We start from the raw sequence: 20,126 nt of genomic DNA on the forward strand, positions 1-20,126 counted from the left end.
AACATTTTATCTCTGTACTTTTGTCACATTTTATTTTGATTTGCTTTTAATCTACCATGAATTGTTCTGATTTGACAGCACGTACAAATTACTGTTTTGACAGGCCTTTGTTGCGTGTCTTTGTAACTGCTGAGACTAAGGAATTCTGATAGTGGATTGTCTGTCTATTCTGTGCAGAATACCCATCTTTTCCTCAGCAAATGATGCCAGGGATTATGGGTTGGGAGGGGGGAGGGCAATCCAAAGTCAATTTTAAAACTGGGCCTTTTCTGCCAGCAGCACAGGAACGTTCCTCACCTGCTACCTATGGGAGGAGAAATAGTACGGTAATTGTTAGGGATACACCCTAGCAGAATTTGCACGGCAGTCAGGCAGGCAGGCAAATATGTGAGATAAACGTTTTTGTAGCTTACACTCAGTAAAACAGATACACTGTGTTAGTTAAATAGTTTATTCCAGTAAGAGTTTTATCATAGTACCAAACAGTCCATATATCATTCACTAGTTCAGTCCGTTCGGGGATTATTCAGTTGCAAAGTCCAGTGTCGAAAAAGAGGTTAGTAAACTTACAAATATCAGTCCAGTAATATATCTCCTCGCAGTAGAGATATAAAGCAGTCAAATCTCGTTTCTTCCTTCGACGTTCAAAAACTCAGCAGCAGGGAACACGCAGTTAGCAAACCATCAATCCAGCATAGTCAGCAAATCCAGCAGGTTCTCTTGCTCCCTCTTATGGCGGTTTTACAACCGCACCCAAAATTACATGCTTTGCAGTTTAAAGTGACACACACTTAAACTTACTATCATAGTTTATATATTTTACCCAAACTACGTTAGGTAACCTTGTTATTCCTAACAGTAATCACCTGCATTTCTGACCTGAATAAGGTTTCTACCATGAATCCATTCTTTACCCATAAACGCCATGTAGAATAAAAGCTGGAACAGAACGGAGTAGGCCAGATTTGGCCCTTACAATAGAATTAATACCAGAAATACTGAGGAGGGTTAAATACCGGTGACAATAGTATTTCATAATTTTCTTTTCAAAATTATAAATGGTCCTGAGCGCTGTGGAATAGGTTTTCATTGAGGATATCTCTGTACTTTGCTCCATTCAGTTTTCCCTTAACCCTAACCATCTCCCAGTCCCTGCTGCTTAAAAACACCACCACAGCATGATGCTTCATGCTTCACTGTTGGGATGATATTGGGCAGGTGATGAGCAGTGTCCGATTCCCTCCAGACATAATGTTTCGAATTGAGGCCAAACAGTTCAATCTTAAGTTTCATCAGACCAGAGAATTTGTTCCTCACCGTCTGAAACATTTTCAGGTGCTTTTTTGGCAAACTCCAAGCGGGCTTTCATGTTTTTTTTGCACTGAGGACAGGCTTCCGCCTAGCCACTCTGCCATAAAGCCCAGATCATGGAGGGCTGCAGTGATGTTTGCCCTGCTGGAACACTGTCCCATTCCCATCTCCACACAGGATTTCTGGAGTTCAGAGTTACCATCAGGTTCTTGGTCACCTCTTTTACTAAGGCCCTTCTCCACCAATTGTTCAGTTTGACTGGGAAGAATCCTGGTTGTGCTAAACTTCTTCCATTTGAGAATTATGGAGATCACTGTGCTGTTGGGAACCTTCAACGCAAACAGACATTTTACTGTAGCCTTCCTCAGATCTGTGCTTTGCGATAATCCTGTCTCTGAGCTCTGCAGGCAGTTTCCTTGTCCTCGTGGCTTTAGCTCTGCTATAGTATGCATTGTCACAGGAGTGGGATTCCAACATTTTTACTACTGGTTCTGTGGGCATGGCTTGGTGGGGTGGGGTGGCTTGGTGGGCGTGCCTTGGTGGGCGTGGCAGGGGAAGGATACTGCAAAATCCCCACTCCCTCCCCACTCCTGGGGGAAGGTTACTGCAAAATTCCATTCTCTCCCCATCCCACTAGCCTGCTTTCCAGCTCCATTCTTCTGTGCAGGGCAACCAAAGAAGACCCAGCCGATCAACTGGGACTCGGGAGGCAGAGAAGAGGTGGGGGCGGGGCCAGTCAGAGGCGGTATTTGCCGGTTCTCTGAACTGCTCAAAATTTCTGCTACCAGTTCTCCAGAACTGGTCAGAACCTGCTGAATAGCACCTCTGCATTGTCTATAGAGAAGCGTGTGCCTTTCCAAATCATGTCCAATCAATTTAATTTACCACAGCTCAACTCCAGTCAAGGTATAGAAACATGTCAGCAACTGTCAAAAGAAACAGAAGGCACCTGAGCTAAATTTCAAGTGTTTCAAACAGCCTGAATACTTACACCAATGAGATATTTCAATTTTTTCTTTTTAATAAATTTGCAGACATTTCTAAAATTCTGTTTTCACTTTGTCATTATGAGGTAGTGAGAATAAATGAGAAAAAATGAATCTCAACAACTGTAGAATCATGCTACAGCAGAACAAAATTGACAAAAGTGAAGTGGGTCTGAATACTTTCTGAATGCACTGTATATGTTTTTAATTTCATCCAATGTTAAAACATCACTTAACGATTATTACCATACATTATGACAAACGGAGGAGCTGTAGAAATTTTAAAAAAAGATTGTACAGTATGTGCTGAGTTAACATGCCATGATTTTTAAAAGTCTTATTTATGATTTCTATATGCTTTTGAGATATATTTTTTTCATTCCACAGCCACCGGAAGAAAAGAAGCAGTAACCAAAAGAAACTGAGTCTGAATTCAATTTAATCTGATTAAAAATTATACAAAGCACAAGTGGAACAACATTCTTCTTACAAATATTGCACTTGAGAGCATATGGATATGTACAACTTTGCCATTCTTTACATCCAAGGTATTTTTGTCCTGATAAGGTTCAAGATGAAGTTGTGCAGGAACCTGCTGATAAGCCAACCACTTCCATTATAAACTGGCCAACACCAGAAATGTACCACCTCAATACAACTTGCTTTGAGAAGAAATGAATATAACTTATCTTACAATCCATTTGGAAATGAAATGCTACAGTTGATTGGATGGGTGATCTTCTTCCTCTTCTACCTATAGATAGTTCAAATTCATGGTGTTCCCCCCCACTTCTCAATTCTAAAATCCACTGCTATCAAATTCCAATTAACAATATCTGGGTGAAAAAGTATGCTGTCTGAAATTGTGCTGTGAAAGTTGCTTTCCTTTATAACCAGCCCCTTAAGCTATACACAGCATCACAGGTTCCAATCGGTTTTATAGTCAGGGCAAACATCATCCCATTTCCAATTGTCATTGCCCCTGGTGCTGTGAATAGTTTCAGTGGCCTCTGTGGGTGATCATACTCCATCTCTCTTGGCAAATTTTACTTGGTAGGGAGTAGGACATTTACAATGAGACATCGATAACCCGAACAGTTTTGAAGCACACTGAAAAAAACAATAACTGGGATTGGATTGTGCACTATCCAATTCTTTGATTGTATTTATAACTTAAAACAAAGGGATGAATACCATATAAAATTAAAGGGCAATATATTAATAGAGTTATAAAAATGTGCATGATTGTAAATAAAAAAGAAGATAGCTTTTACCAGTCATATACCCACAGGAAAGGTTCACAATATGCATTCAAGATGTTGATTCTAGAAAACGGAAAACGTTTCTGTGGAAGTTTCTATTGATTAGCAGCTAGTTGGGTCTACAGTATAAGAAATAAATAAGTAAGCCATGAATACTCTTTTGGGTTACAACTTCGTGATCCAAATAAGAATTCATTCAACATGGAGTTCCCAGTGGTTCCTTCCATTTGGCTGCCCTATGCCATGCAATATGTCCTAGAACTACACAGAGCAAACAGGGAAGTATCAGTTAGCTTAAAAAAGGGAACAAATTCCATTCACAAGCCTAACAACAGGCTGACTGCAAAAAAAAAAATAATCCAATATTATCTTTCTAACTTATAAGAGGCAAGTTGTGAGAACTTACTACTTTATAGACCCTTTACGACTTTACATTCTGCTTTTGGCACATTTTGCCATTGATTCAATTACAGCCTTGGGTAAGTGAGATTAAAGGAAAATACTGAACAGGGAAGAGGCCTGAATACTCCAATTAATCCAAGAGAGAAAGAAAACTTGCACAGGGTTTTCAAATTATCTACTTGGACTCCCATGGTCCTTAATAAGATGAGAAACTTCCTAGTTCTATGTAATATGTAAAGCATGAAAGGGTCACTCAGGAAAGAACAGTTTTTTTTAAATAGTTAAAATTGTTTTATTAAAAAGAGAATTTAATCCATTTGGAGGTCATAATCAATATTATGCGAATCTTGTTAATCAGTAACAAGGGACTGTCTAATTTTTGTTAAAAGAGGGTGTTCTTCATTTTGTTATATACAAAAACTCTGGGTTGTTTTTTTAAAACATGCTCATATAAATAATTATACATTATGTTCCATTTCCTGGAAATAAAATTATAATTCTTCAGTAATAAGATGGCGTTGTGTTCTTATTTTTTTTAATCGTTCCCTTTCTTCTGTCACAAAGAAATGTTGCCTTTGGAAAATAATTTGGATTTTAAGTTTTAATACAAATTGAGGAGAATTTAGACCAGCAAACATTTCTATTTATATCAACAGTACTTGCATCAAAATCAAAGTTAACATAATGGAGGAGCGGATGCTAGTTGAAGGAATAAATTGGATTTGACCTGTAAGGTTCTGGAGATTTCTATGTGTGTTAAAATGGAGAATGTTTATAAGCATGCCTTTTGCCTTTGTAGTTCCTGTTTAAAAATGTAATTAAGTATTTCAATAACATTCAAAATGCAGTTTCTGACAAACATTGTTTGAAACGCACTTATGATTTTGAAATGACTCTTTTATGAAGAAGGAAAAGACAACACAAGGGTTTTGTTAATTCTAAAAATATTTCTGCCATCTAAAGAACTTTCCATTTGTATTTCACAGAGAGATAAATACAACTGGCATGTTACAAAAGGGAGGAGAAGAAAAGTATCCTCTTTGCAGCCAAAATGCAGCGATGAATTGCATTTAGTTAGCAACAATAAAGATGGCTAAATCAATGCACTTCAAGCAGTGTTTCAATGTGAAGAATTGTCACATTGGTATTCGTAGGCTTTTATAAAACAGAAGATACATTCACTGTTTCCGATGTCTCCGTACTGCAATTATACTTCTTTTAAAAAGTAGATTTTTTTTTTGAAATTGGATCACAGATGTTTCTTTTCAATGGATCTTGAAAACCAAAGGAATTGTTACAATTCATTCATCCATAGCCACAAAATTACAGCTCTAAGTTGTTGGCACTTTTAGGAACACGCCATCATGAACTAAAATGGAGATGGAGGTGTTGTTTTGTTTAGACGAGTTTTAAACTTCTCCAACTTCAAACCCATTCGCAATGGAGAACAGCAAGACATTTAAGGGGTTTACTCATCTTAACTTTCTGCTTGACAATATCTCTGTAAATGATTTAATGGTGAAACAGGAAAAAAGATTTTCAAAAGCACAAATGATAGGAAGCCAAATTATACCTGAGACAAAAAAGAAGATTTTGCAGGGAAAAAGTTGGATATCCTGTTGTCTACTTATGTGTAAAGACAAAACTAGAATATCCACAACTTTAAGATCCTATATTATATCATTTGTGCCTTTGAAGATCTACACATTGAATTTGGATTTTAATCCTATATGAATCCCACCATATGAAATGAAACTTAAAAATATCCTTCTTTTCACATTTCTTTTTAGTCTCTGATTATTTCACCCTTACCACCCACCCCAAAATATGTATAAACTGAGGCACAAGTGGTCAAGGATGAGACTGGATATGATCCGATCTAGCAGCTGCTTCTTGCACTGGTATATTTCCTGGTGTTAAAGGCTGATTGCCACCCACTGGATGATTTTGCACATTTCCATCTAATTGTGACGCGGCTGTAACACAAAATATTTTTTGTAATGTTAATTGCGTAAGCAATTGTTTCATAATACAAAGCTCAAAAGCTCATTTCTCATTAAGTAATGTTTTGAAAAAGTCCAAGCACAAACAGTATTTGGATAAGTGAACAGAATATTTCATCTACATATAAAATGTTGCACAAAATATGGAATACACATATTTGTTTGATATATTCTGATATAATGGTAGAAGTTTGAACATGACGCTCGCTGCTGGGACACAGTCATGTGAGACCTGGGGATGCTGAGGGATGGAGCAGCTTGCTCTCCTTCCCAACATGAGCTCCAGAACTTCCAGGAGAAGATTTATGATAAAAGGTAACTAAGCAATTGGTGATAGGAGAGTGGTGGGAAGCAGAGCCTTGAGGGATGCCAAAGGTGGAAAGCAAGTGCTCAAGATGTGGGGGTGGCCCAGGACAGAACCTGCATTGGGTCTCCCAGGACCTTCCAGGGGGCTCTGTGCCACATATGCTTCACTTAATGATCACATTGAGGAGGAGAGGGATGGGGAGGCGTTAAGTGAGGAGGTCACATGGGCATTTCACTTAATGGCCATCATGATTCTCCAAAGCACCTGAGGGCAAGACAAGAAGCAATGGGTGGAAACTAATCAAAGAGAGAAGCCACTTAAAACCAAGGAGAAAGTTAGAACAATTAATCAGTGGAATAACTTGCCTCCAGAAGTTGTGAATGCTCCAACAATGAAAGTTTTTAAAACGAGGTTGGATAACCATTTGTCTGAAGTGGTGTAGGGTTTTCTGCCTAAGCAGGGGGTTGGACTAGAAGACCTCCAAAGTCCCTTGCAACTGTGTTATTCTATTCCCATGATGGTGAACCTATGACATGCGTGCCGAAAGTGGCACATAGAGCCATTTCTGCCAGCATGCAAGCTGTCACCCAGAACTGATTCACTGTGCATGCGTCTCCCACCAGCCAGCTAATTGTCAGCTATCTGTTGTGCATGTGCGGGGGGAGACACAAGGCTGGGAGATGCATGTGCATGTGCAGGGGGCGGGGCATGCAGGGGGCACGCGCACATGTGCAGAGGAGCACGACACGGGGGGTCGCATGCACATGTGCAGGGGAGCGGGGGATTGCGCGCGCATTGCATCACTGTTCTAGTCGAGTCTAGTCTAGTCTATTTCTGACTGTAATGGCCAGGTTCCGTTTCAGGTAGTCCTCAACTTACAACAGTTCATTTAGTGACTGTTCAAAGTTACAACAGCACTGTAAATAGTGACTTATGCCCATTTTTCACACTTATGACCATTGCAAGTCCCATGGTCACGTGATTTACATTCAGATGCTTGACAACTGACTCATGTTTATGACGGTTGCAGGGTTCAGGAGTCACTTTGAGACTTTCTGACCAGCAAAGTCAATGGAGAACCCAGCTTCACTTCCCTACCTTGTTACTAATTTAACAACTACAAATGTGGCAAGAAAAGTCGTAAAATGGGACAAATTCACTTAACAAATTTTTCACTTAACATTGCAAATTCTGGGCTCAATTGTGGTCATTAATTGAGGGCTACCTGTACAGTCATTGGTCGACAACTACCTGCATACTGTCGTGGTAAAGAAAAAGGAGTCCATTGTACTGCCTTGTTTTTTTACTAGGCAGACAAGTAAAAGGAAACCAATGGAAGAAAAACACAGCAGCAGGAAGACAGTTACGTACCTGGTTGAAATTTCAGTTCACCATCTGGACCTGAAGGGGGATGTCCTTGCTGTACCTTCTTCTGCTCCATTTGTTTAATAGCCTGTAAAACAATTAATTTACATGCAGCAAGATGGAGAACATTTAAACCAAGGTCTCCACATTTTCATTTCTTATAATAAACTGGCATTTAGCTTTCTGGCCTTTCTTGCCATGGTAAGCCAGATTCTTCTGTTAAAAAGAAGCTAGCATCTGATTATTTTTTTTGAGGGACCAAGCAGGAACTTACAATTAAAACATACTACAAACACCCAGAGCAGAGTTATAAGGGGGTATGTCTTTCCTGAACTCAGTGTTCAAAAAACCAGCCATGTAATTTTGGCAAATAAAGCAAAAAGTACCAGAAGGGACAAAATAACAACATACTAAAATAATTAATCCTCTGCTGTCTTTCCACAATACCCGTGAAAACACTAACAGACAACTGCATATTCTTTAGTGAACTGGTAAACAGACACCCTGTTTGTTTAGAGAAACGGCACCAAACACGGGGGAAGTTTATGTCCTAACAACTTTAAAGATTCTAAAAACAAAAGGAATCCAGTTATAGAAATTTCTGTAATCTATTCAGCTTATTTTTAAATACATTTTGTTAAAAAAGACACTGTGAGAATCTTGCTTTAGGTCAGAGGTGGAGAACATGGCCCCTTTATGACTTGTGGACTTCAACTCCCAGAATTCCTGAGCCAGCTGGCCTGGCTCAAGGATTCTGGGAGTTGAAGTCCACCAGTCATGAAGGGGCCATCATTCCCCACCTCTGCTTTAGGTAAAGTTACTGTCATGCCCCTTTTGGAGTCTGAATCCGAGGAGGAAGACAAACAGCTAACAGGGAGTGGGATTGTGGCTCCGTTGGCTATGGAGGAAACTGGGGAAGGGCAAAGTCTGGTTGGACAGAGCAGGAGACCCAGGCCCACATCCTTTTCATCCTAGGGCATGCAGGGAGGAACGGAGAAAAGAGCATCGTGGGTTGCATGGCTTACGGGGGAGGAAAGGGCCCTGATTCCCTTCATTAGCCACACCTGGGAATGAGAGTTTAAAAGTGCGGCGTCTGCTGGGAATAAACGTGAGTTTATCTTTGGTTATCTGCATTCCTGCCATCCTCCCAACCGTGTTGAATTACTGCCGTTCCTTCATGTCTGGAATTCCTTCTCTTGCCCTGTTGGACTAATTACCTCATCTTGCCTTGATTGGACTTATAGTTACAGTTTTTGTTGATCACATTTTGGACTTGATTCTCTGCAGCCAAAGGCTGTTCCTGGGAGAGTTTTTCTCCAGCCCAGAAGGGGGGCAAAGTTGGAGCTAAGAAAGGGACTCCTACTGATTATCTGAACTTTGTGTCACACCCCGGGTCATTACAGCTACTGCCAAGGATCTGACATTCATTTTGCCCATCAATAGAGCTGGCCTTATCTCTCCCAGATGGGAATGTTTGTCACTAGTGAGCCCATCCCATGTAGGCAATGCAGGTAATCCTTGACTTACAACAGTTCATTTAGTGATCGTTTGAAGTTACAACAGCACTGAAAAAAATTGACTTATGATTATTTTTCACATGACCATTGCAGCGTCCCCATGGTCACATGATCAAAATTTGGATGCTTGGCAACTGGTTCATATTTATGAAGTTTGCAGTGTCCCTGAGTCATGTGATCACCTTTTGTGACCTTCTGATAAGCGAGGTCAATGGGAAAGCCAGATTCACTTAACAACCATGTGACTAACTTAATAACTGCAGTGATTAATTAACCATTGTGGCAAGAAAGGTCATAAAATGGGGCAAAACCCGCTTAACAGATTTCTCACTTAGCAGCAGAAATTGTGGGCTCAATTGTGGTCATAAGTTGAGGACTATCTGTATAGGCAGTATACATCGCAGCATAGTTGTGGTACTTTATGCCTTTCTTATTAAAAACAAATTGAATTAGCTTCCAAAGAAGCAAAGGAAACCTTGCAACTGCTGTAGTCGTACCATTTCAAGTTCTTGTTTCTGAGCCTGAAGGAAGTCTTGTTGCTGGCTTAGCTCTTCCTTCTTTTTCTGAAGTTCTAATGTCTGCTTGTGCAATTCATCTTCTTGCTGGGAAATGTGACTTTCGAATTCCTTCAGTTCTTCTTCAGTGAAGACTGGTTTCTGATCCAGAGTCTCGGAAACAAAAGAACAGCAAATCCTTAACTCCTTAAAATAAATCTTAATGGGGGGAAAAATCAGACTCATCTATATCTGTATGGGTGTCCAAGATTTAAGATTTTTGGTGATCACCTACTTTTGGATAAGGAGAAATTGTGCTTTTAGAGCACTCTAAAATTCCTCCCAAGTAAAGGCAAGGACACAATTTCTCAACCTTGCCCTTGCTGTTCCATCAGCTTCACATTTCCTTATTCCATGTAAACGCTTAGAGGTGATTTCCCTTTGGAGTACATTAAAAAAACCAAATTGCAATCAATCTCCTCCTCATTAAAAGGGGAAGAACTGAAGCCAACCACATCACCGAGCAAACCCCAACAGAGACCACCTGCCAACAGAAGACCCTGTGTCTGAGCATTTTCTGAGCTGCTTCTGAAACAGATTGCTCTTCCTCACAACAATAACAAAGATGAACTATGTCTACCATTCTTGGCATTTTCCCTGACTTTTTGTTTGGATGAAGTTGAGTCCAGAAAATATAGGGACTGTATTTGTTTTAAATTGATGGTTATTCACAGACTTAGTTTTCATTTCCCCATGATTTCCCTTGGGTACCATGAAATAGAGTGGAACCCCTTAAGGTTCCTTTGTAACTGTAAGGAGAGAAATTTCCAGATACAGTAGTATTACAATTGTATAATATTTTTAATCATAGTCAACTTTGGGATAAAATGTATACATGTTGTAGGAAAAGACAGGTAAAAAAATTCCGCTTCCAACTTTAGTTATTCCTTTGCTCAAATTCTATTGCCATAAAGTGCATGCTTACTCAGTTTTAAACAATGAAGTTGCTCTACAGAGAGAATTATGCAGTGTGTTCTTAGACTCATTGTTCAGATTTTATTTTCATGATGCCATTAATAATGATAGATAAATACAAAAGAACAGATGATGGAAAGTTCAAAATAGTTGGGCCATTTGCTGATGAGTATGATCAATCTTAGTTCAAAAGTGTCATTAGTACCTCCCAGCTTTCTGGCTCCGAAAACTCTTTTTTCTCTGTAGATCTTATGAACTCTTCCATGGTGATTAATCGATCTTTGTTGATGTCAATCTTTTCAAAGAGAAGCAATATATATATATATATATATATACATAGTTTAGGCTATATAATTTATTTGCAGTTCTTAAAACAAATGGAAATAAGGTTGCAGAAAAGTCATGACAGAAATTCCTAGCTAGTGCTAATGCTAAGAACATTTTTGGTACACAATAAAATAAGTTAGGAACAGTTATACTGCATAAAACATAATGGGAATAGGGATGGGAATAATTGACAAGTGCCTAAGGAGCAAAACACAAATTAATCTCATCTCATGGGGTGCTGCAAATATTTCTATCCTGATGATGTGCAATTCATCTGTAACATTTAAAATTCCATGTCACTCAGGTATCAATAGTGTGTGGAATTTAATATTTTCTTGTTAAGTGACAAAACAAAAACAAAACAACCCTCCCCCCTCACATAACCAGATTAGAAATATCACATTTGCATGATAATGGTGAACCTGACAGAAGAATCATTCATTGAAAAACTGGTTTTTGAAATGACAATAGGCTGCTTATTCAACAGTTTGAAGGAAAGGTAAGTAGAAGTTTTAATAATTGTATAGCTTTAAATATACTTACTTTAAAAAGTTGTAAAGTTGTAAACAATAGCATTCTTATTGATTAAAAATAAAGTTGGATTCACACAAATATTCCCATCCCAAGGCAATCATATATGTCAATTTAGTAGATATCATCCAACAACAAACTATAATAAAGCTATCCATATAAGGATAAATAGACATGTGGTAATAAACTTGCACTGTAATGAGGTCAGGAAAGCTCTGAAATAGGCATTTTCAGAAACATGTTTGGGAAATATGCCCACTACTTAAATACATACTTACACACCTGTTTTTAACATTTAGTTAAAACAACAGAAGTTTGCTAACAGTTATTTGTAAAATGTGTGCTCTGAAACCTTACCTCATTCATGACATGTTCTCTCATTCGTTGCTTCTCTTCTTCCATTTCAACCATATCATCCTCTTCATTTTGGGACTCATAAACTTTTTCTAGCTAAGATTAAGAAATTTGCTTTGAACAGGCCTTCCAAATTTTATTATTTGGTTATGAAAATACATTGCTATTAATGCTATTTATTAATTAAACTTACACCTCACTGCAAACAGACAACTCTCAGCAACTTAAAGAAGTACGTGAAATAGCAAAAGTTAAAATATCCACAGTATGATTAACATAATAAACAGCAAAACATAATACAAAGATCGACAAAAATATGTTTATGAGATAAATGTTTTCTTTCTACATATTTAATAGCACATACTTATATTTAACAATCAATTTTGGATTATCTTCCCTTGGGAGATATACAGAGATTATCTGCCTTAAATGTAGCGCATGTTGAACTGTATAGCACAGTCAAACTTCAGTACATGAAATGTTTTAAGACATTTTGTATTATGTCATCAATTGCTTCATTGTAATGTTTATGTCATAAAATGTTTTATGAAATTTGCCAAATTTCAATTCCACAGGAGTCATGGCTCCTGCATTTTGGATGCATTCTATAATTTGGCCCGTTTGAGATACCTTGGATCAAAAGATTTTGCCCTACAGTTAAAGGGAAATTATGGTATGTTAGTAGTATATAGATTGATAGAGGAGATTGAAAATTCAATGTTCAAGGTAATTAAATAATTAAGAAATTGAATTAATCTTCTATCCATACAAAAACATCTCACGTATTTTTGAATACATATACCTAGGCCTAGCTATGGGACATACACATGATACCGCTAGTCTCAGCTTAATAAGTGCCAGATATTTGAATGTACTTCACATTAGCTGCTCAGCAATGTTGAAGAAAATTGTTCATAGTTTATAAAACATGAAGTCCAAAATGATGGGAGAGCCTGCTTTTAGATTAGGATATTAAGAGTTTGAGTATGATACATTTAATTAAACTGTGGAAACTCAATTTCCATTCTAACATTTCCATTCAATAGTCATTACTTGCTCATATGCACTGAGCCAAATGAAACCTTGTGATTCTGAAATAATCCAGTTACATATATTTACCTCCCTAGTAAATAGAGCTTCTAATTCCTGTTCATCCAGAAAACCATCAGCATTGATATCTGTTTTAAAAAATGTCATATAAATATGTAATTAGAGACACTAGTACACACCCGTCCATAATTCTAGACCGCAACCAATCCCACTTTTATATTTGTATATGTTGCCTCAAATCATATGGTAAACTACCTGATTAGAAAAAGTGAATGCAAATCCGTGTGTGTGTGTGTGTGTGTGTGTGTGTGTGTGTGTGAGAGAGAGAGAGAGAGAGAGAGATGCAGACACATACAGTATATTGTTGTATTATATATACTGTTGTATTATATATTTAAAAAAAAAAACATTTCATGCATCTGTTGAAATTCTCTGAAAAAGCACATGCCAAGATACATTTGTTAATCTGAAAAGGGCAATAGGATTGTGAATGCCCAGTGATAATTCTGTTTCTTAATGTTTTTTAACTATAAGTCTTACCATGCAACTTGAAGAAAGTCTTTGGATCAAAATCATTGGGGTCTAAGCCATCTGATTCCTCCCATACCTCTTTCAATTGGTCTTTACTTCCCTGAAAGGTGACAATGAATACCAGTTGTGCAAATAATTTCACAGAAGCTTTGCTTTTAACATAGAGTTAAAATCACATTAGGATACCCAAAGAATCAAGTTAATTTTCCCCTAAAGCACTTTTTTGGGTTGTTTTGTCTGCCATGTACCTTGCAAGAAAAAGATTGTGATACCATTATTTCTCTGCCTCTTTAGTATAAACTCATGGAAAACTACATAGATATAAAATGTATTTTATATTCACCCTAAAAAGAATTTTAATCCCTCCGCAATGCTCATGTAGAATGACTGATTGACATCACTGTGACAAAATGATAGGTAGAATGTAGTCATGCTCCAGTTTCCACAAAAAAGTGGAAAATATAAAGATATTTTTGAAAAAGCCCAGAATCTTTCCGTTTTTTTCAAGAATATCCTATTTTGTAAAGAAATCATTGTATGGGAAGCACAGGAAATGGCATTTATATTTGGTGATAGTCTAATAGCTTAATGAGATCAGTGATCAAAAACCAAGCTCAGAAACTATATATTTTAGTGTGGTATAACACTGTCATGATATTGAAATAAATGAATAAAAAATGATTTAGTATCCATTTAACTGACCCTTATGATCTTGATTTTTTCAGTAAAGGATCTCTGCCAACATGTATAAAATTCTGATGAGTTCCATTATCCTGGGATATGACCATACTAGAGATTTTATTTGATGTGTTCCCTTTCAGCGTCTTTTTAAAATTTGTTTTAAATATATAACTACATTATATATATGTATGTATGTATGTATGTATGTATGTATGTATGTATGTATGTATATGTTTTCTTAAGTTTTTGTGGGTATTTATATGCATGGTATTCAGCTCTGTTGGGGTATTTTCCCACGTCATTATAGTTGTGCTTTTAAAGTTGTAGAGACATTTTGGTGCCACTAGCTACTATAGAAAACCCCAGCTACAGAATTATCAGAGAAGCCATAGAGATTGAAAAAAGACCTGAAAGCATGAATAGAAGAGATGACTCCACCAGACTGTCAATTATCTGGAAGCCTGCACTCACAAAGAAAAAAATCTCCACACCACAAGCCAAGCAAACCCCTGGGCACAAACAGACCCCCCTGATACCTCTAGCTCAAACACACCCCAACCAGGCACCCAGATGAAACCTAGCTTCCTAATAAATGATAGCCGTCCGTTTACTCGGAGCCAAGCCACACTAAAAGCCTCCAATACAGGAAACACAATGTTGCCAGCCAATCAAGACAAAAAAAGCCACAAAACACAGAAGATATTAGAAACACCAATCAAGCAGAACACAGCAAACTCCAAGACCAATAAACACAGACCAAGACTCCCAACCAATCAGGATGAAGAAAAAACCATTCTGGCACAGCAGTAGGCTAGCCCCAAATTTAAAACAGAAACGGCTGTGAAAGTCTGACTCACAGACGAACACAATACAGAAGCCTGATGATGGCAGATGAGATTCTGCTGAAACGTTGCTACAACTTTAAAAGCACAACTATAATGACGTGGGAAAATACCCAAAGTTGAATACCATACATGTAAGTACCCACGAAAACTTCACACACACACACACACACACACATATAATTTTGTATAATATTTTAATTGTTATTCTACACAAGAGTTCCCCAACCTTTCCAGGTTGGTGCTTGGAGTGGGGGTTGGGGGGAAAGAGGGGATGATTTTGTGGGAGGGGCAAGCGCAGGTGCGTGGGTGGGTGAGCGCCTGTGATGTTCATGGCCCTGCGTGAGTGGGCTGAAAGTGCTGTAATGAGGCTCACACAAATGGGGTTGCAAGCACCTGCAATGAAGTTTGTCTGAGTGAGACGAGTGCCTGCAACGATGCTTGTGTGAGTGGGGCTGTGCACATGCACAGCGGCATGCGCACCAGCCGGCCACTCACATGTCAGGGTGGTGATAAGACTGTGGCCCACAAATTGGGGGCCTCTGTTCTACACTTCTCAGTGGGACTTTGTGTCATATGAGTGACTATATAAGTTTGATAAACGAAATAAATAAAAATATACAAACCAATACATTTTATACGGTGTGGATAAAAACAGCGGGCTTACAGGATGATTAACTTTGGGGTGATCACCGTGCTTTTTTTTCATTTCCTCGTATTTAGCTTCTTCTTGGTGCCTCTTTTCTTCATCCAGTGTTTTTAAATATTCTCTCCTTTCATGTTCTTTCATCATCTCATAATTCTTAAACTCCTCATGACGGGCTTTGTCATAGTTTTCTAAGTCATGTGTTGCCTGCAAATAAGAGGAGTTAAAAATTTAAACAAAATCTGTTTTTCCCCCCTAGAGTGAGCATAAACATTGTGCTAAGCAGCATTAAGAAACTCCTGTGGACCAGGCCATCTTCTCGTTTCCCTCAGGACATTTTTCTCGGGATATATGCAAGTTCGTAAATAATTCATGAACAATAAATTCCACAACCACCTTCTTCGGATGAACAGAAAATAAAGAGATGAAGAAACTTAGAATTACTGTTGTATATTAAATATCTTCCCTGCATCTAGACTTAAGAGTAAATGTGAAGTAAAAGGAATTTTTAGCCCTACTATCTAAACTACACGTGGTCTTCATTTAGTGACTGCCTTGTTTAACAACCATTCACAAACACAACTGTGATGAAAATGTACCTTTATGACCAATTCTCACATTTATGATCTCCACAGATCTCTAAAGCAAAGAAAGCTGAAATAAGATCATAGGCAAAATTGCAGTTTCACTAAGTTTTTGATGATGTTATGTAGTTGTGTAATGACACTTCTGCAGAATTCAACCCAAATTCTAATTCTTTTACTCATCTAATTATTTTAATTAGATACTTTAATGAGCATTTTAATATTCTTCAGCATCTTATGTAATTCATTTAATACTTTAATTGTCCCCCTCAGGGAGAACTCAGCACTATTTCCTTAATCCCCTGCTTCACTTATGAAGAAGGTACACATGGTGTTACAGGAATTCTCTATCACCGATTATCAGATAAGTAAATGTTACTGACACTAGGGGGTGCTAAAAGCTCATTTTTTAAATATTTCTGCCTCCATCTCTGGAAAATAAGAATAAAAAAAAATGACTTATTTTGAAGTGTGATTGTTAACAGTTACTGTCACAATTAAACTGACTGGCCCTGGACGTTTTATTTTATTTCATTTATTTGTAATGTTTTTATTTTATTTTATTTATTTTATTTATTTTTAAAATATTTTATGTCTTTTATTTATTTTATTGATTACATTTGTCTGCTGCCCATCTTACTTACTCTGGGTGGCTTGCAACATTCAAAGCCATAAAATCATAAAAGATCACTATTTCTAGAAACAATAAAAATAGAATAAACAAAAACATATTTGAAACAGAGGGGTGCCATTTGGACTCACCATGTTTGAAAGCAGCCATCAAACACCCCCAAAGTGATTACCACAAATTTGTTTAAGTGTTCTGCTTTCAGAAAAGGGAAATTAGATATAAAAAAAACCCAAAAATATAGGTATAGACACATTATGCATTTAGATTTGGGTCATTTTTTAAATAAATGATCCAGTTTGGATAGTGTCGAAGTTGCTAGCCTCGAAATCAAAAGACTGTGAGTTCTAGTCCTGACTTAGGCATGGGAAGCCAGCTGGGTGATTTTGGGCCAGTCACTCTCTCTCAGCCCAACCCACCTCACAGGGTTGTTGTTGCAGGGAAAATAGGCAGAGGAAAGAATATTATATATGTTCACCGCTATGAGTTACATACAAAGTAATAAAGGTAGGGGGAGGAGATCTAATAATAAGTAATAAATATATGCACAATATAATATATGCTTTTCAACCATTCATTTTGATGGCCTACCAAATAGGAGACTTGATCAGGAACGAATAAGTCCCAGAGGTGTTTTTCAAAAGACAACTGGACTTTGTTTTTCCTTGAAGACGTTTCACTTCTCATCCAAGAAGTTTCTTCAGTTCTGACTGAATGGTGGAAGATGGAAGGATTTCTATTCCTCGCAGCAATCCTTTCACCCTCCTCCATTCACTCTTGGATGAGAAGCAAAACGTTTTCAAGGAAAAAACAAAGTCTAGTTGCCTTTTGAAAAAGCACCTTAGGGACAACCATGACTTGGATGACTGAGAATCTCCACATGCACAGACCTCTAAGGTGTGGACAAAAAGGGTTGTTTTCTTGCGGCTCAGCTGGGAAGAGAGGGGCATTACTTTCCTCCTTCCCTCCTGCAGCAGGGATTAGCACAGCTTCCTTCATAGGAGTCCGCCCTATCTTTATTTTTTATTTTTCTGCTCAACCATTCCTGATTCTCAGAGACTGCCTAGAGAAGTTTTCTTGGGAAAGTTTTTCAGAAGTGGTTTGTTATTGCCTCCTTCCTGGGACTGAGGGGTTGACTGAGCCAAGATACCCAAGTCAGGAATAGAACTTACAGTGTTCTGATTTCTAGTCTGATGCCTATAAGCCAGGAGTGGGATTCTACTAGTTCGCACCTATTCGCTAGAACCAGTTGTTAACATTCTAAGCAGTTCAGAGAACTGGTTGTTCAAAGAAATTACTGGCCTAATCCTGTAAGGAAGGCAGGAAGGAAACATTCTGGTGTTGCTTACAGAAACTGCTTCTCAGTTAACCCTTATTACATTCTTGGCAGGACTAGATTTCCTGTCTCAGGAACTTCTCTGGAGTTTTTTCCCCCTCCTTTGCTGGTACTTTCCTTGTGTGGAGTGACCACTCAAAGTTACAATGGCACTGAAAAAAGTGACTTATGACCATTTTTCACACTTATGACTGTTGCAGCTTCCCCACAGTCATGAGAGGCCAGGCCACGCCCAGCCAATAACATGACCAACAAGCCACGCCCACCAACTAAGCCACGCCCACAGAACCAGTTGTTAAAAATTTGAATCCCACCTCTGGCCTTAACTATTACTAGTCTGATGCCTTAACTATTACTCTAACTGGCTCTACATACTATCTTTACACATTCATTTATTTCAGTTATATTTTTCATATCTGCAGTTCTGTTCCCCGATGGAAGCCCTCAAGAGAGAGACCATCTCTTTTATTTATTTTTTAAAGTTAAGTTTTAATTAGTAAGTTAATTAATAAATGCAATGGTTCATTTATCCGTGGAGCAGTGTTAAACAAATGTATACTTCATACTTTAAAGCTATTCAGGATCTGCTGCATTGAAGAAGCTTTTCCCGCCATCACTTTTTAAGTTGCAAATGAGATGATACCTTTCTAACATTGCAAAATAAACTGTACTATTATTTGGAAAACTGGGCAGATTTAAACTGATTTGAATACTAATTAAACAGACTGTTAATCCAGTAAAACAAGATTGGTTAACTAATATAAAGTTACTTCCAAGTATAACACATTGTGAGAAGGAATTAAATTGGCTCAGTTTAAAGGTTTAAAGACTTAGTAAAAATATAAAGCTGCTTATATTGGCTTGAGAACCTTCATTCCATGATGCACTCACTACAAGGAACACAAGCAGATGGGTGGAGGGCACTTGTTAAGTGCACAAATCTTGTGTAACACATTATACTATGGATCCAAAATGGAGTTCCAAGTTAAGATTCCCGAGATAATTATGAAATATATTTAAAACTGATAAATTAAGAGAAAATTTCAGACCAATATAGAAAAAAATAAAATAAAAAGAGAGAAAACAAACATTTGAGAAAATATTTGCTGGACACTTACAGCTTTGATTAGCATGTCTAAATCTTTAACTTCAAAAGTGTGAGGGTTTTGATGGTTCAGATGCTCAAACTGTTTGAGAAGAGCTTGATGGTCTATGCCAGAATCTAAAAGCAACCCACACAAAAAAAAAAGAGAACCATGGTAACTACATTGATAGATACAATACAACAAGCACTGGGTAGAATTCAAGAGCATATCTTAAAAAGCAATTCATATTTTATGAAGATATTCACAACATACAGCATTTCACGAGATTCAACGGAGGTTTTAAATTAGATGAAAAATGCCCAGGCAATGTAAAAGGAAATATGGTGTTGTTGTTGATGTTGTTGCTACCAAGATAGAATCAAACATATAGACCCAGACTCCAGATTTTTATATTGACTAGCCCAGATCTTGAATTGTTTTCAATCCTGATGATAGGATGGCTTCCTCCATGGCATGTGAGGATAATAGGCCTGCTCAGGACAGGCCAAATTGCTTGGGGTGATTCTTCCCTCTTAATCTGAAGACAATTTCTCAGTTGGCTTGGCTTAACGTCTGCTTATGTGGAGATTACAAAAATCTGCTTGACCTTAATGACAGGGACAAGGTGTAGAGAGAATGAGAATATATGCCAGTCAGGAAAAACTATTGATAAGAGACAGAAAAACCTGTATAACTGGACCAGCATTGGGCGCTTGAGATTATGAATAAATTTAGGTTGCAAAGGACAGTGCTTGGGTGTTTAAATAAGAAGAAGAAGGAACGTCCACAGTATTCTTAATGTAATGACATTTTTAGAGAAGAACGTCTCTACTTTTGCTACTTGTTGACATGCCATGCAATCCAAGCAAAATGCAGGTTTGCAGCTACGAATTAAATTATTAAATTATT

The 20,126-nt window shown here is 37.7% G+C and overlaps 1 protein-coding gene across 1 annotated transcript in view; it reads right to left on the reverse strand.

Annotated features, from left to right (window-relative positions):
* Nucleotides 1-2,718: 2,718 nt before the first annotated feature.
* NUCB2 (nucleobindin 2) overlaps nucleotides 2,719-20,126 on the reverse strand; it is a 44,788-nt gene continuing 27,380 nt past the window's right edge. Inside the window, exons 5-13 of the mRNA XM_026668321.2 lie at nucleotides 19,251-19,354; nucleotides 15,606-15,791; nucleotides 13,425-13,515; nucleotides 12,954-13,012; nucleotides 11,838-11,930; nucleotides 10,828-10,917; nucleotides 9,651-9,821; nucleotides 7,643-7,724; nucleotides 2,719-5,937 (exon numbers count right to left, since the gene is read on the reverse strand). Coding sequence (XP_026524106.2) covers nucleotides 5,813-5,937; nucleotides 7,643-7,724; nucleotides 9,651-9,821; nucleotides 10,828-10,917; nucleotides 11,838-11,930; nucleotides 12,954-13,012; nucleotides 13,425-13,515; nucleotides 15,606-15,791; nucleotides 19,251-19,354 — 1,001 coding nt within the window. The 3' untranslated portion in view covers nucleotides 2,719-5,812. The remainder of the gene's footprint in view (nucleotides 5,938-7,642; nucleotides 7,725-9,650; nucleotides 9,822-10,827; nucleotides 10,918-11,837; nucleotides 11,931-12,953; nucleotides 13,013-13,424; nucleotides 13,516-15,605; nucleotides 15,792-19,250; nucleotides 19,355-20,126) is intronic.

Source organism: Notechis scutatus, chromosome 1 (assembly GCF_049901735.1).
Source record: "Notechis scutatus isolate UNSWTSFEM ecotype Mainland chromosome 1, rNotScu1.2, whole genome shotgun sequence".
Taxonomy (NCBI): Eukaryota; Metazoa; Chordata; class Lepidosauria; order Squamata; family Elapidae; genus Notechis; species Notechis scutatus.